This window comes from Vicugna pacos, chromosome 28, assembly GCF_048564905.1.
Source record: "Vicugna pacos chromosome 28, VicPac4, whole genome shotgun sequence".
Taxonomy (NCBI): Eukaryota; Metazoa; Chordata; class Mammalia; order Artiodactyla; family Camelidae; genus Vicugna; species Vicugna pacos.
Window position 1 is genome coordinate 7,472,241 of NC_133014.1, and position 17,349 is coordinate 7,489,589.

General features: G+C 42.8%; 1 protein-coding gene across 10 annotated transcripts in view; it reads left to right on the top strand.

The window, feature by feature from the left end:
- Positions 1 to 17,349, top strand: part of CRACDL (CRACD like) — a 95,802-nt gene that overhangs the window by 48,775 nt on the left and 29,678 nt on the right. For 8 of the 10 annotated variants that reach the window (XM_072951353.1, XM_072951349.1, XM_072951354.1 and 5 more), the window contains 2 exons: positions 9,254 to 9,333; positions 13,610 to 13,778. In XM_072951353.1, the coding sequence (XP_072807454.1) occupies positions 9,264 to 9,333; positions 13,610 to 13,778 (239 nt within the window). In that variant the 5' untranslated portion in view covers positions 9,254 to 9,263. Of the gene's footprint in view, positions 1 to 4,642; positions 4,772 to 9,253; positions 9,334 to 13,609; positions 13,779 to 17,349 lie in introns of all 10 variants that reach the window. The other 2 variants (XM_072951352.1, XM_072951350.1) reach the window with 1 other exon arrangement.

Here is a 17,349-nt window from a genome sequence, read left to right on the forward strand (position 1 = left end):
CATGGTTTAAGTTCACTTGCAAGTGTAGGGAAACAAATTGCACGTCTCGTGCACCGAATGGGAAATTCCAGCGTGGCGCTCTCTATAGGCCCAGGTGGTGGTCGCCTCTGCACGTCACCGGGGCTGGGTGGATAGTCTTGGGAAGCGGAAGTTGCAACTTCGGCAACACATGTCCTGGAGGTGTGGGAGGTCCTGGGGGACTTGGGCAGACAGTCCACCCACTAAGCCCTTCCTCCTTCAGCTGCGCAGGGACAGCAACCCAACAGCTGAAGGATTCCTTGCGAACAGGGGCCTTTGCACTGCAGAAAGCTCTGTGCGTGGAAGTCAGCATCACTGTCATTGTTCCATAAAAATCTTTTCGCTGATAGTTATTCAACCTCAGTGTCTGATGCTGCCTGTTTTGAGTGGATGAGAATAGAATGGTGGTGTGATGTCTCCTCATTAATAGGCTTCGGAACATGACTTCCTACTAAAAAAAAAAACAACAAAAAAAACCCTTAGCGCTGCATCTGCTGTGCTGCAGAAATGCCAATCACATATGGAACATCCTTGATAAATTAAGCCTCAAGAACTTTCTTCATGTCACTGTTTTTGGTATGCATGCGCTGAAAAGGGGGGCATTTATTGCCTCAATAAACTCATGAAGTTAAAAGTAAACCAGCCCTCACAAACAGTCCCCGAGCGCCAGGCTGCGGGGCCCCGCTCGTCCTGTGTGTGCGGCGGTCAGCACAAGGCGCAGTTCTCACTCGGAGACTTTCCGAGTGGCATCGCATCTGGGCAGGATAGCCCAGCATTTGAGTATGTTTTCCTGGGGATTATGCAAATACAGTTTCTGAGGTTGCAACATTTGAAGCTCTTAAACGCTTACTATTTTGGAAATGATGGTTTTTGTAGATGTCTCTAATAGGTTTTCTTATTCTAATAACCTGAAAATGTCTAAAGTTTTTCAAATCTCGTAGGAAAACATTCACTTCTGGATGAGTGGAAACAGGTTACTCCTGTGAAAGCTGTCATGCGTCAATTCTGAGATATGAGTTTTGTTGGTGATTTTTCTTGTAGATGTAGGCTGTGTACGTGAACACAGGTTCGTGTGTGTGTGTGAGTGTGACGGCACATACGCTGCATTGGGCACTGTATGCCTTCTCCGCTAAGTAATTTGTCAATGTGCCCATTCACAAGAACTCTGAGTACCACCAAATCAACTGTTACATAAATTTCAAAAAATGGTGTAGTTTATCTTACGTGAGATACTATGTATATGCTTATAAACTATGCTGTTTATCTTGTGGATGACGAGTTTGTTTGAATGAAGCTCTGTTGTTTCTCTGCAAAGAAACAGCCCCACGAGTTGTGGCCCACGGCCTCCTTCTCTCTGGCTGCCCTCACTGTCCCCGCCCAGCCCGCAGCCGGAAGGAAGCCTGAGGACGGGGACAGGGCATCTGGAACAGCGACCTCCTCTGCATCCATATTTCTTGACTTCCAAAGGCCGTTGCACTCTGCATGGTTACAGGGCAGGTGACATCAAAAGGGGGACGATGGACTTGAAGAACTCAGGCTAAAGAAATGTGACATTGTTTTGCTAAGTCATGGCTTTTGAAGGAAGTCTGTCTTCAAGACATTGCGTGCTGGGTGGCCTTGGGAACTATGATTGGGTAGTTGATACTCATTATCAGGAGATGAGTCCTTTGTATAGCAAGTTTTATAAGTGCCTCTGATTCTTCCTTTCTTTCTTTTCTCTTCCCTTTTCTTTCTCCCTTCCTTCCTTCCTTCCTTCCTTCTTTCCTTCCTTCCTTCCTTTCCATCTTTCCTTTCTTCTTTCCTGCCTTCCCACAATCTTCATTGAGCACCTCCTGTGTGGCACATGTTGGTACCTGTTCCCTATTCTCAAGGAGTTAGTCTTCAACTTTTACATCCTTAGCCAGATAGGGGATGACTCACTTCTCTAGGCCAAGCCTAATTTCAGTTTTTTAATCTCAAGATAATCAATTACAAGTTGCTAGGAAACCTCAAAACCGACCGCCCTGTAAGTTCCTTTGCTCCGCCTCCCGCTCTCCTCCGAGCCCTGTGACTCAGGTGTCTGAGTCCTCTGATTTCAGCCCTTTGCTTTCTTTTCTTCCATATGTCAGAGTGGATCTATTCTCCTTCCTCCCTGTCCTGACAGGTGGATGGAGAAGGTCTGGCACATACACACGGAGGTGTCTGCTCCACAGGGCAAGAGGTCTTCAAGCACCTTCGAGGAGAACTGGCCATGCGGAAGTCCAGTGCCAGTGGCTCTGCCACCTTGGGGTGGGAGCAGAGGTCAGGTCCTCTGCCCTTGAGGATAAAAGTATCTCTCACAAGGCAGCAGAGCTGGCACAATTTTCCAACAGAGATTTCTCACAGGAACTTTGTAAGCCTTACACATTCCGTTGCCTCAGTAATGTGAAACTTATTTTTCTAAAAAAAGGTACAGGCAGATCCTTGTGTGACTCACTAGAGAACAATAGTTAAGTCACAGTTTATTTTTGTCTTTTTCCCCAAGGAAGGGGGAAATTGATTAAATGTGTAGGGAAGGCAAGCAGGCTTCAATCTATAAAGGGGAACTGGATCGAAGAATCGTGCCGAGATGTGATTAAAACTGGTAAGTACGATGACCAGAAGCCGTCGTGCTTCTCACCATGCATTGTGGGAGGTGCTGGCTCCTCCTGCCAGTCCCCCTGGGGAAGTGGAAGTGAAGCTGACTCCTGAAGGCTGGGTGGAAATTGTTAAGGAGAAAGTGGAGCATGAAAGCAGGGAAGAGCATGTGAGCAGAGGGAACAGCATCTGCTAAGACCCTGGGCCACAAGGACATGAAGGCTTGTGGGGCAGAGAGAACAGGGCAGGCACATTTATGCCAGCTGTGCATGGGGCCTCTGGCTTAGATCCAGATGGCCTGCCCGTCTTGTCCACGTGCAGATTTACCCACATGCACAGTGTCCCCCTATTCCTACCCACACCTCCAAGCTTCCACCCGAGGTCATAACCTTCCTCCTTTAATATTTGCTGTAGTGTGGGATGACTGGGGACACACTGTATCATGTCTTGTCTTCCAAAAATGTCTGTATTTCACCTTTTTGCTGGTAACACTTTTTTCCAGCAGCTTTATTGGCACCTAATTTACATACTATAAAGTTTACCTGTTAGAAGGGTACAGTCACTAGGTTTTAGTGTATTTACAGAGTTGTGCAGCTATGAACGGAATCTAACTTCAGAACATATTCATGTCACCTGAAAGAAACCTTGAGCCCATTAGCAGTCACTCCCCATTATTCCCCCTCCCCCCCACCCCTGCACCCCACTCCCCAACTCTAGGCAAACACTAATCTGTGTGTCTCTGTGGATTTTCGTTTTCTGAATATTTCATACGAGTGGAATCATGCAGTATGTGGCCTTTTGTGTGTGGCCACTTCTGCTCAGCATATGTGTTCAAGGTTGTTTCACTCTTTTTTATGGCTGAATACTATTCCATTATATGTATGTATCACGTTTTAAATTTATTCATCAATCAATGAACATTATTTCCACTTTTTGATTATTATAGATAATGCTCGACATTGGTGTATGAGTTTTTGTGTGCGCTTCCCCATTTTCTATTGTTGTAAAACACACCTAACATAAAACTTACCATTTTGGCCATTTCTAAGTGTGTTGTTCAGGGCTATTGAGCACATTCATCTTGCTCTGCAGTCATCACCACCCTCTACCTCCAGAACTCTTTCCATCTTGCAAAACAGAAACGCCCTCCTCCTTAAACTACCCCCCACCCCATCGGCCCCCGGCCCCTGGCAGCCACCATTCTGTTTTCCGTCCCTATGATTCTGACTCCTCTACGTAAGTAGTGGAATCATTCAGCATTTGTCTTTTAGCAATGGGCCTATTTCACTTAGCATAACGTCCTTAAGGTTCATCCATGAGGTAGCCTATTTCAGAACTTATCCCGATGTTTCTTCTTAAATTTCTGTGGGTTTAGCACTAGCATTTAAGCCTGTGACCCATTTGGCAGTAATTTTTATGTAGACTGTGAGGTAGGAGTACAAAATTTTTTTTTTTTGGATGTGAATGTCCAGTTGTTCCAGCACGATTTGTTGAAAAAAAACTAATCCTTCCCACATGGCATAGTCTTGGCAATTGAAAGTCAGTGGCCCTTAAATGCATGAGTGTATTTCTGGACTCTGAATTCTGTATTCTGTTAGTTGTCTGTGTGCTGGTACCATGGATCTCAACTGCTGTAGATCTGTAGTAATTTTTGAAACTGAGAAGTGTGAATCCTCCACCTTTGCTCTTCTTTTCCAAGATTGTTTTGGGCCCTTTGTATTTCCATATGAATTTTCAGATCAACTTGTCAATTTTAGCAAAAAAAAAAAAAAGCCCACTGGGGTTTTGATAGGGATTGCATTGAATCTGTGTATCAATTTGGGGGAGTAATTCCATTTCAAACGTGTCGAGTTTTTGATCCAAGAACATGGGATCTCTTTCCGCTTATTTCTGCCTTTAATTTCTTTCCACCTTGTTTTGAAGTTTTCAGAGGACAGATGTTCCACCTCCTTGGTTATATTTATTCCTGAGTGCTTCATTCTTCTGTGTGCTATTGTAAATGGAGTTGTTTTCTTAACTTCATTTTCAGGTTGTTTATAGCTGGTAGGAGAGTAATGGATGTGACAGGCGTAGGACTCCCTCTTCAAAGCCCACAGTCTCCGGAGCACGCGGAATGGTGGGCAGACGCCTTACAAACACGTTGCTGTTGACAGCCTTGGTGAGCGCTGTGAAAGAAGGTCCAGGGGCTGAGAAAGGAGACACAGGGCTGTGAGCGTGACCTGGAGGGCGGTGGGCGGTTGGTGGATCTGTAGGGGTGAACACAAGGGCTTTCGTACGTAATTACGGGCCCAGAGGTCTATAATCAGGTTACAGGTGCTTTTCTTTGCATTGTGTAGATAAATATAATAGATTAGAACCTTTCAAATGCCATATTCAAATCTGTTCTCATTCTTCACGTGAATAAACTTCTGTAGAATTTGTTAGTATAAGCTGCAACTAATGACAGAATCCTGCCGTAGTCTGGGGAGAAGCCCGTGGTTGGTTAGGGTTCAGAAAGAGGGCGTAGGGGCAGGCCCCACTGAGATCTTTCTTTGGATGCAGGACTCTCCTGGATTCTGTAGGCGCCCAGATACACAATGGTGAGTGCTGTGAACTGCAGAGGGGGCTGGAGGCTCAGCACCCTTTGGGGTTAATTAGAATCCCTGGAGAGGCCCCCTCAGGTCCAGATTTAAAGAACAAACTTTCCTGTACTTGAACTTGAGCTGTCAGAGCAACAGGGGCGAGCAGGTGGAGGGCAGAAGCTGGTGGAGGAGGCGTTGCAGTTGCCTGACTTGGACTTTGAGTTCTAGCCAGATGCGAAAGGGCTGCTGGGAGATACTAGGTATTTGCCTGGGTATGGCCTTTCTAATTATGGTATCGCTCTGCGTTCTCCTTGAGTTTTGCTCGGGTAGGGGAACATGTGCTCAGCAGGGCAAGTTATTGGGCCCAACAGAGAAAACATTCCCTTGTCACAGCTATGGGGCGTTTGCACCTGGAGTGGCTGAGTGGTGGGGACGGCCCTCCATCCACGCATCCCGCAGTCTCAGAGGGCGGGCGTTCCTTCATGGCTGGCATACATTTTTATCAGTTACTTGGCTGCAGTTTCGTTCGTGGTCCATCAGGCTGTGGGGCATTGGGGAGCTCGGGGGTCATCTGAGAATCCAAATGTCTTGATCTTTGCTGCCGGCAGCTCTAAAGTGAGTCATTTACACAAGGAGGCTGTGCCTTCACAAGACGGAATGGACACTCGCCCACTGCCTGGTGTGCCAGTGGTGTGTGTTCTTGTCTGTGTTCGTGTAGAGGCGTGAGCCTGTGGTGAGGAATGAGCTGCAGAAACCGGCAGCTCTTCTCAGCCGTATTTGAATGTGTCGTGTTCTCAGTCCCATTTGGTTAAAGTATTATCATTCCCATTTTGTAGATGAGGAAATTGAGGCTCAGCACCAGTAGGTGGTGGGGTGTGGCTTCAGCTCCAGGACTGCCTCGCCTCCATTCTTTCCCTTTTCCTCTGCACCGTATTGCACTCTCATTAGTGAGGACGTGTTTGGAACATGCAGCGTGAGCAGGTTTTGAACCTCCCACGTGGGGTGAGCCTGACTTGTCCCTTCATCTGCAGGGTGACTTTTGTCTCCGTGTGTGAGTCCATTAGCACACTTGGCATCCGGTGGTCTCTGCGCTTGGGCCCCACCGGGATGTGCCTCACAGCACGGTGAAAGCTTGGCCATCCTCCTGGGTCCCCCTCCCCGCCGCCTGCTCCTGAACCCTCTGCCATGTGTGGCTTTATCACAGCCACATCGCTCGACCCAGGGAGAAGCGTGTCCGAGCTCCTGGATCTGCTGCACGCTCGGCGGGATGGGCGCCCTTCTGCACACCCACCCTGGGGGCTTGTGCACACGCTTATGTGTGCCTGCGTGTTCTCAGTGCTTCCCAGCAAGGAACGTTTTATTAAAATGTGCAGTGGCGACTGGACGTTTTGAAGGCAATGTCATGGTTTCTCAAGAGTGTTAGTAGAAAAATAATGGCAGCGTCACCCCTCATCCCCTAGACTGAGATGCCCTGTCAGACCCAGTGGGTGGTCTCCTGGGGCTCCGTCAACCTCCAGGCCACGGCCTGATCCTGGACCGGGGCTGCCTGGCAGGCAGAACCATTTCCTTGGAGATGGGTGTCCTTTGGATTTCCCTGCTATCTTTAAGCCCCTCTGCGACCGCTCAAGACTCTCCCTTCCACTGGCTTAGCAGCTGCAGGAGACGGGGACCACGTGGTTCTCATCCAGCCTGTATCCCCAGGCCTCGTAAGTGCCTGCCCGTGCTGGGGATGCAGTCAAATGAGTACATAGTTTGGTGTCTCTGCTTGACTACTTTGGGCCAGTTAATAAACTTACCTGATACATAATGTGTGCTTTTAATTCCAAAATGGGAATACCTAAAGTTCTTGGGAATTAAATCAAACAATTCACATGATATGCTTCATGCTGGAGAAGTAATTTCAGTTGTTAACTCCAAACTCAAGCAATAGAAAGCCTGAGCTCTTGTACTGTCTAGCTCAGTGCCATCCACAGAGGACGGTACCCAGGGCAGTACTTGGTAACCCTCAACCAACTGTCACCACTTTTACTCTTTGTACTCCTTATATTTTCCTGCTTTTCCTTCACTACTGCTTCTTCCTTCAAATGCCCTGGTAGCTGCCCCTCCCTCTGTGTAGCATTAAGCAGCAGGATGCTCTGGGATCAGGGGTTTTGATAGGGACTGCGTTGAATCTGTAGATTGCTTTGGGGAGTAGGGACATCATAACGATAATATTAAGTCTTTCAACCCATGAACATGGGATGTCTTTCTCTTTATTAGCATCATCTTGCATCTTTAAGCAACATTTGGTAGTTTTCAGGGTACAATTCTTTTGTCTCCTTGGTTGAAATTATGCCTAAGTGTTTTAGCCTTTTTGATGCTACTGCAAATGGAATTGTTTCCTTAATTTCCTTTTTGGATTGTTCATTGTTATTTGATAGAAACACACCTGGGTTTTGTGTGTTCATCTCACGTCCTGCAACTTGGATGAATACATTTATTTGACAGTTTGTGTCTGTTGAAGGGTGGAATCTTTAGGATTTTCTACGTATGAAATCACATCATCTGTGAAAAGAGATAGTTTAGCTTCTTCCTTTTCAATCTGGATGCCTTTTATTTCTTTTTCTTGCCAAGTTTCTCTGGCTAGGACTTCAGTACTACGTTGAGTAGATGTGGTGAGAGTGGGTGCCTTTGTCTTGTTCCAGATCTTAAGGGGAAAACTTTTTGAATTTTTCACTGATGAGTGTGATGTTAGCTGTGGACTTTCCAAATATAGCCTTTATTACATTGAGGTAATTTATTCTATTTCTGGTTTTTTTAGTGTTTTGTCATGAAAAGGTGGTGAATTTTGTCAAATATTTTTTCTGCATCAGTGTTGATGATCATGTGGGGTTTTTTCCCTCTTCATTCTGTTGATCAGACATTTTTCTAAAGCCAAATTATATCACAGTAAAGAAGCAAGGCTGATGAAGCTTTGTTCACCTTTTAAGGAATTGTCTGGACAGGGATGGAAAGTTTGACATTAATATTAAAGGAGACAAAAATAATTAGACTCAACTCTAGCAAAGACCTGAAACTTTTTTCCTCTGTTAAATATTAAAAAAATAAATTCTCCTGTCATTTCTCATTATATGCTATGTACAAGTGGTAAATGTTAATTGGTAAATTAAATATTCAAGCTCCCTTTTACAGTATGAGAATTCATAGTAATTGCCAATAAGAAGTTGCTTTCCAAATAAATGATGAATTCGTCTGTGTGGGTGGGGTAGAGTGTGCTGTTTAAAAGTCAGCGATGGCCGGCAGGGACATAACTCAATATTCTGTAGCAGGAATATTGACCAGTAATCGTTTATTTGATTTCCATGAAGAGCCAGAGATTTTTAATTTTGGAGGAAGCCAAGTCCTTATGGATGCAATGATGATAGCATCTGGATGATTCGCTAGTTGTGGGGGAGAAGGGGTCTACATGAAGCAGTAGTCACTGAGTGTTAAGCTCAAAATACATTCTGTATACTTTTGAATCTGAGATTTTTTGTAATAAAAAGCTCAAAAAAGAAACAATGTAAATAAACAATGGTGCAGCTATATATCAAAGTATTTTGTAACCATGACAATAACACATCGAAAATTTTAATGATGTAAGTAAGAAAATCAGGGGGTCCATCTTACTGTTATGGTGCATGTGTGATTGTACACACAAAAGTTTGCATAGAAAAAATATTGGAAGGAAATACCATTGACTGTGGTTAGTCATCCTTGGTTGGGGGGATAATGGGCGATTTGCATTCTCTATATCTTCCAAACTTTCTACAGTGAACAAGAGAAAAACATAGCTTCTGAAAAAAAATTTTCTTTTCAAAGAAAGGAACCAAATCTGCATGGTATAAATTGGTTAAGCATTTTCCAGTTTTCTGTTTTCCATTAAATTGCTCTGGTCAGTGATTAGATACACGTTATTAATCTTGAGCCTTAGACATGGTTTTGGCCTCTACTGTCCAGGAATCTGTAGTTTGCTGGGTGAGAAACAGTCACCACCATTTTGGTCATTGTTGGGTTCTGCTCGATGTGTGCCTCTAACGTGACACTCTGTCTGATTTCAGTGAGCTGGAAATGATTTCCACGAGGGTGATGGACATTAAGCTTCGGGAGGCTGCAGAAGGCCTTGGAGAGGACGGCACAGGTAAGGCCCTCGCTTCTTCTCCCCTGGGAAGAGCCCTGGTTGGGGTGCGGGGCAGGGAGAGGGGCTGCTGGTGGGCTCTCCGCGTGGGGAGTGGATTCAGTTCACAGTGTGTTCAGACACCCCCGGGCCCCTCAGGCTGGGGCTGGAGAACACTCGCAGGTTGTTGAAGGCCACGCGGGGGCGGTGCTCCTTTGCGTCGCTGTCAGACACGGCCGGGGAGGGGTGGTTACATCACTGTCCTCATTCCCGGAGGCAAACATGTCCCATGTTTGGTTGACTTGAAAGCAAAGGAAGAGAGATGCAGTGGAATCATTTATCATCCAGGAGCACTCGGAAGTTTCAGCGGGACGTTGGGCAGGGTGTTGGGCAGCCTTATCATCCAGAAGGAGTAATAAGACCGAGAGCGAGCCTTTGATCCCACTTGTGTGGCTGTTAGTCTCTTTCAGGAGACCTTTGTGATTACTTTCTGCTGAGCTAAATTCCAAGCACATGAGTCATCTCATAACACGTTCCAAGAGTTACTCAGTGATGTAATTGGTTTACTGTTACTTATAGATTGCTGTTTATACCTTGATGGAGTTGTAAAATTGACATTAAAAAACACTGATCTCCCCACATGTACCTTTTTTTCCCCATATCAGCCATTTATACTCACCCATTCCAGGGACAAAGGTCTCCATCTTTCTCTTGTTAAAAGTCGAAATGCTAGTAGTGATCGTCTTTGACATAGTTCAGGGGAACAGCTTCCGATGATATTAAATCCTAGCTGCTAACTCTTAGCTTCAGATGTTAATTTCATTAAAACTTTGTTTCATATATTATAGTGGGGTTACACTTATTCCATATGAGAGCCACTTTTTTTCTGCCACATTTCAGTAGACACCAAATAAACCCAAATATAAGGTCGGGGGTTAAAAATCAACTCTGAAAGAAGACGGAGTTTCAGAATTTCTTGTATTATGGGGCACTGAGTTATTACTGATTTTAAACAAGAAAATACTGTTTAAAGAAGTATTTCATTAGTCTGAAGCAAACTCCATAAATGCTGGTTTGGGATATTTACAGACATCATTGTGAAGAATCAGTTTTTAAAAAGAAAGAAACTATGGTGCTTTTTTTTTTTTCAAATAAGAGTGAGCTAATAGAACCTATAAAAAGAAATACTTAAGTTTATTTCTAAGAAAATATATGCAGAATCCATGAAAATCCTGAAAATACAAATAATTGTTTAAAGAAATCAGCAGACCTTCATGGATAGAGCGATATACTGTATGTGATGTGCTGAATATTTGTGCCCCCCCAAATTCATATGTTAAAATCTTAACCCTCCAAATATCATTTTTTATAAATATATTTATAAATGTATTTATAAGCCACCAAGTTAATGGTACTTTGTTACAGCAGCCCTAATGGACTGAGACACCATGTTTATGGATTGGAAGACTCAGTGTTGCTAAGCTGTCAGTTCTTCCCAAATTGACCTGCAGAATGGGAGGTTTTAGTAAAACTTGTGAATAGAGCGCACTGTTTATAAGTCCGCTATGAAAGGCAGGACACAGTTCAATATTCTCTAGCAAGAATATTGACCAGTAATTACTTATTTGATTTCCATGAAGAGTCAGAGATTTTTTTTTTTTTTATTATTTCAGAAGAACCCAAATCCATATGGATGAAATGGTAATAGTTGCTGGGATGATTTGCTTTGAAATAACCTGGTGGGGAGGGGGAGGAGGAGGAGCAAAGGTGAAACAAAATCCCAGCAGGATATTTTTCCAGATTGACAAGCTGATTCTAAAATTTGCATAAAAAAGCAAAAGAACTTGAATAGTGAAAACAATGTTGAAAAAGAACGAAGTTGGAGAACTCACATTACCTGATTTCAAGACTTACTATAAAGCTATAGTAATTAGGCCAGGGTGGTATCAATGAAAGAAAGGATAGACACATAAAGATAGACTAGAACAGAGTCCAAAAATAGACCCATACAAATATAACTGATTTCTGACAAAGATGCAGAGGTAATTGTCTTTTCCACAAATGGTGCTAGAGTGATTGGACACTCATATGTGAAAAAATGAACTTTGGCCCATACCTCAAAGAATGTATAAAAATTAATTTAAAGTATATCATAAGCATACATGTAACATGATAAAACCTTTAGAAGAAAATATAGGAGAAAATATTTATAACTGAGGATTAGATAAGAGCTCTTAGATATGACATCTCAATCCTTAAAAGAAAAAATTGATAAATTGTATCTCATCCAAATTTAAAGCTTTTGCTCAAGGAAACCATAAATAAAACAAAAAGACAACCTACAGAATGAGAGAAAATATTTGCAAGTGAGAGACTGACAAGGGCTTAATTTCCAGAATATGCAAACAGCTCATACAACTCAATAACAACAATGACAAAAAAACCGAACAACCCAATAAAAAATGGGCAGAAGACCTAAACAAGCAATTCTCCAAGGAAGACATACAAATGACCAATAGGCACATTAAAAAAATGCTCAATATCACTAATTATCAGCAAATCAAAACTGCAATGAGTTATCACCTCACACCAGTCAGAATGACCATCATTAAAAAGTCCACAATGGATAAATGCTGGAGAGGGTGTGGAGAAAAGGGAACCCTCCTACACTGCTGGTGGGAGAGTAGTTTGGTACAGCCAGTATGGAAAACAGTGTGGAGATTCTTCAAAAAATTAAAAATAGATTTACCATATGATCCCGCAGTCCCATTCCTGGGCATATATCCAGAGGGAACTCTAATTCGAAAAGATACATGCACCCCAATGTTCATAGCAGCACTATTTACAACAGCCAAGACATGGAAGCAACCTAAATGTCCATTGACAAATGACTGGATAAAGGAGCTGTGGTATATTTATACAATGGAATACTACTCAGCCATAAAAAGGATAAAATAATGCCATTTGTAGCAACATGGCTGGACCTAGAGATAGTCATTCTATGTGAAATAAGCCAGAAAGAGAAGGAAAAATACCATATGATAGCACTCATATATGGAATCTTAAAAAAGAAAAAAGGACACAAATGAACTTATTTACAAAACTGACAGATTCATAAACAGAAAACAAACTTGTGGCTACCAGAGGGGAAGGGAGGTGGGGCGGGATAAATAGGGATAAATAACTTATGGTTACCAGGGGGGAAAGGTGAGTAGGGTGGAGGGATAAACTGGTAGTTTGGGATTTGTAGATAGTAACTACTATGTGTGAAATAAATAAACAACAAAGTACTGTTGTATAGCACAGGGAACTATATTCAATACCTTGTAATAGCCTAAAATGAAAAAGAATATGAAAAGGAAAAAGAAATATATATGTATAACTATGCTGTACACTAGAAATTAACACAACATTGTAAATCGACTATACATCAATTAAAAAAAAAACCCTTTGCTCTGTGGGGCTCTGTTAAGCAAATGAAATGACAGGTCACCAACTGGGAGAAAATATTTGCAAATCACACTTGACAAGAGACAAATTCAACAATAAGAAAACTAAGAATCCAATTAAAAATAGGCAAATGATTTTAAAAGATGCTTTACCTAAGAAGATATTCAGATGGCAAATAAGCACTTGAAGAAGTGCTCAACATCAGTAGTTATTAATGCAAATTTAAACTACAATGCAATACCACTATACACCTGTCAGATGGCAAAACAGAAACAGAAACACACCCGGCAGGTGCTGGAGAGGATGCACAGTGACTGGAACTGTCATATGTTGCTGATGAAAATGCAGAACAGTACAGCCACTTTGGGAAGTAGTCTAACTATTTCTTATAGAATTAAACATACACTTAGTTTATGACCCACCAATTCCACTTCTCCGTATTAGCCTAAGAGAAATGGAACCTGATGTTTACACAAAAAGCCTATAGCAATTTAATTAATTAATTTATTCATTCATTAATTCCTAAAGTATTTAGGAATAAATGTAATCGAGCAAGTGAAAGATCTATTGAAAATTGTTGATTTCAAGTAAGAGGAAAGTTGCTTGTGCTTTGATTCTGTGATCATGCTCCGAAGTTTGCTTGGTTCTTTTATTAAATATCCGAAATAAACAGAAATCAAGATTTGTTTTCAGGCGTGCAAAAATGGTACGCTGTGTCTTTCACATACTTCTCTGTTGCAAAAGGACTTTCCAGGAGCAGGTGATTGATGCGTGATCAGGAATCTCTTTCTCTCCGCGCACACATCTCACACGTGTTTGGTAAAAACTCACACACCTTCTTTCTGCCTAGGGAAGAAAAAATCCAAATTCAAAACATTTAAGAAGTTCTTCGGGAAGAAGAAGAGAAAGGAATCGCCTTCCTCTGCAGGAGGTGGCACCTGGAAACAAAGTCAGGCGAAGAATGAGGTCATTGCCATCGAGTCGGGGCCAGTGGGCTATGACTCAGAGGATGAGCTGGAGTAAGTTGCCTTCTCCATCCTTCAGGCTTGTGTTCCAAGGAGTGGGGCTGCGGGGGGTGGGGCACAGGAGGACCCAAATACTGGGGCTCGTTGTCATGGTAACTCGATGGATCACTGAGCCTCCTTTCTTCCTAGGTTCCACTGGAGGGTCTTCCAAAGAAGTGATGTTTTCTGACTTTTTGTACATAGGGATGGAGAAAGTTGGTGTGTGTGGGGGGTGGATTTTCAGGTACCCGCTACATGCCAGGTGCTGTATATATTAAAAGTCTAGAGAACTATGGGAGAGGAGGTAAGATATACCACTTTACGAATGAGGAAACCAAGCTTTAGAGAAATTTTGGGAAATTTGCCCAACATTCTACAGCTGAAAGTGAAGATTAGGATGTAAGCCCGGATTTAATTTGACTTAAAACTCTTTTGAGGACCTGGATACTATACCAGAAAAATACGTCTCTCTAAGCCTGAACCCTGAGTCACCCAGTGAGGAAGTTTTCCATTAGAGAAAAGGGGGAGGGCTGAGGAGGGGACGGCTTCTTGCTGTTCAGTCTTAGAAAAATCATCCAAAAATATTGTTAGGAAGAACAGAACCAATAGGAATGAAATGTGGGGGAGTCTAGTGAAGAAATCCTTATTTTTGTAACTTGTACTTCATCAAAATATAGTTACAATACATATGCTTCAGTTACTCCAGACGTTAATTCCTGTGAGTAAAAAGGGGCAAAAAAAACCCAGGTTTCTTCCCTGCCAGCTTTTATATTTTCTTTTAAACAACGTCAGCACCTTAATTTGAGGATAAAATTCTTCGGAAGACATAACGACCTTGGGGCTGGGGAAATAGACCACGCTGAGACGGGTCACTGGCTTCAGCATCCCCGCGAGGGTGTCCTGTCCCCTCCCTCCTCACCAATCTCCTCTCCTGTTTCTAAAAGAGTAGAAACCACGCTGACCACTAGGGGGCACCAAAGACTGATTTGGGTTTTTTCTTCAGGTTTTTTTTTTTCCCCCCTGGTGCAGAGAAGACGAGCTACACAGGCAAATTTCAGGCCACTCCAAACTCTTGGGGAGCAAGACATTATCGTATAATATTGTTCATTGTTAAATGCCCCAGGGAAATGACAACACTCACCCCCCCTTACCCCCTGACTCTTGACCAGAACCTTTAGTGGCCCCTCCAGCCAAGGAACAAGAGCACAGGAGGAGGGGTGAGCTGGCCTGAAATGACCACCCCCTTTCCATCTCCTCTATCACCAGAGCCCATGGAAAGTGGGGACAGTGCCCTTTTCATCCTTATATTCCCAGCTCCTGGAGGGGGCCAGGTCCACAATAACTGGTAAACATTTGCTGGAGTGATGCCTGGAAAGGAAGCTTGGTGGGGGGTGGGGGGCGGTGATGAGGCCCAGAAAATGCAAATAATGTTAGCTTAGAGAGCAGCGCAGAGATGAGGCAAGATCTTTTTCTTCTTTTCTTCAGCTTTATTGAGCGGTAATTGACAGCTTGTGGGAGTTTTCAGGTGTACAGTGTGTTGTCGATTTAATACACTTGCATCCTGCAAAATGATCACCCCAGAGCGTTAGCTACACCTGCGTCACGTCACCTAATTACTATTTCTTTTTTGTGGTGAGAACATTTGAGATCTACTCTCTTAGCAATTTTCATGTATATAGTACAGTGTTATTAACTATAATAACTGCTGTGCACACTGCACTTCAGATCCCAGGATTTATTCCTCTTGTAACAGGAAGTTTGTACTCTTTGACCAACGTCTCTCGGTAACCCCCACCCCGCCCTCCGGCCCCAGGTGACCACCGTTCTGCTCTCTGTGTCTATGAGTTTGGCTTTTATAGATTCCACATATAAGCAAGGTCACAGAGTGTGTGTCTTTCTCTGTCTAATTTATCTCACTTAGCATAATTCCCTCAAGGTCCATCCATGTTGTTGAAAATGGCAGGATGTCTACCTTTCTCATGACTGAATAATATTCCATTGTGTGTGTGTCCCCCCCATCTTCTTTATCTGTTCACCCACTGATGGACACTTAGGTTGCTCCCATATTTTGGCTATTGTGGTTCATGCTGCAATGAACATGGGGGTACAGATGTCTCTTCAAGATCCCATTCTCATTTCTTTCAAATAAATACCCAGAATTGGGATTGCTGGATCATATGATAGTTCTACTTTTAATTTTTCAAGAAACCTCCATATAGTTCTCCATAGTAACTGCCCCAACTTACATTCCCACCAGCAGTGCAAAAAGGTTCCTTATTCTCCACATCCTCACTGACACTCAGCTCTTATTATTTTTATAAAAGCCTTTCTAACAGATCTGAAGTGGTATCTCCTGCTTTTTGTTTGCATTTCCTTGACGATCAGTGATGTTGACCATCTTTTTCTTGTACCTGTTGACTGTCGTCTTCTCTAGAAAAATATCTGTTTAGATCTTCTCATTTTTCAAGTGGATTAGTTTTTTGCTATTGAGTTGTGTAAGTCCTTTACACAATTTGAATATATTAACTCCTTACCAGTCTTGTGATGTGCAAATATTTTCTCTCACTCTGTAGATTGCCTTACCATTTTTGTTAATGGTTTCCTTTGCTGTGCAGAAGCCTTTTAAGTTGATGTAGTCCCATTTGTTTAATTTTGCTTTTGTTCCCATTGCTTTTGGTGTCAAATCCAAAAACTCATTGCCAAGAGCAATGTCAATGAACTTACTCCGTGTGTTTTCTTCTGGGAGTTTTATGGTTTCAGGTCCTATGTTCAAGTCTTTCGTCTATTTTGGTTTTTGCGTATGGTGTGAAATAGTGGTCCAGTTTCATTCTTGTGCATGTGGCTGTCCAAGTTTTCCCAGTGCTGTTTATTGACGAGACCGTATTTCCCCATTGTATATTCTTGTCATAAATTAATTGACCAGATAAGAGACAAAAATTTAAAGGTACTCTAGCCTCTTTGAAGAATCTCTGTGCCTTCCAGACCCTGCAGCAGCTTCTCATCCATCACTGTGGGCAGAAGAGCTGCATTTATTCCAGGGTACGTTAGTGCTGGCCAACCTCGTGTCAGTTTAAAAAGCTAGTGCCCAATTATTGTGTCAGTGGGTTTATGTTTCTTGAATCCTTCAATCTATAACAATTTTACTTCACTTTGCCTGCTTTGTTTCATGTCATTGATCTGGTGGAGAACATCCCACACTCTGGATTTGCTTTCTTTTGGCATGATTGAACTCATTCCTGTATTCTCTGAATTTCTTGTACAATGTTAGATGGATCTAGATATTTAATGAGATTGGATTCAAGATAGTACTGGATACTTACTGTCACATTGCCTTACATCACAAGCGCATACTTTCTGCTTGTCCCTCTTCTGGTGACACTGCGACTGAGCAGTGGGCCTCAGGGGTCTCTCTCAGTGTGATTGCTCCTGATGGTTTTTTGGGTTTATTTGTTTGTTTGTTTTAAAGATAGCCTGGCTCTATCTTCAGTAATGATACAGTATGACATATTTGGACAACATTTAGCCCTACATCTTAGCTTTGGGCTATGCCAGTGGTTCCCAAACTTTGTTGCATGTTGAAAACACT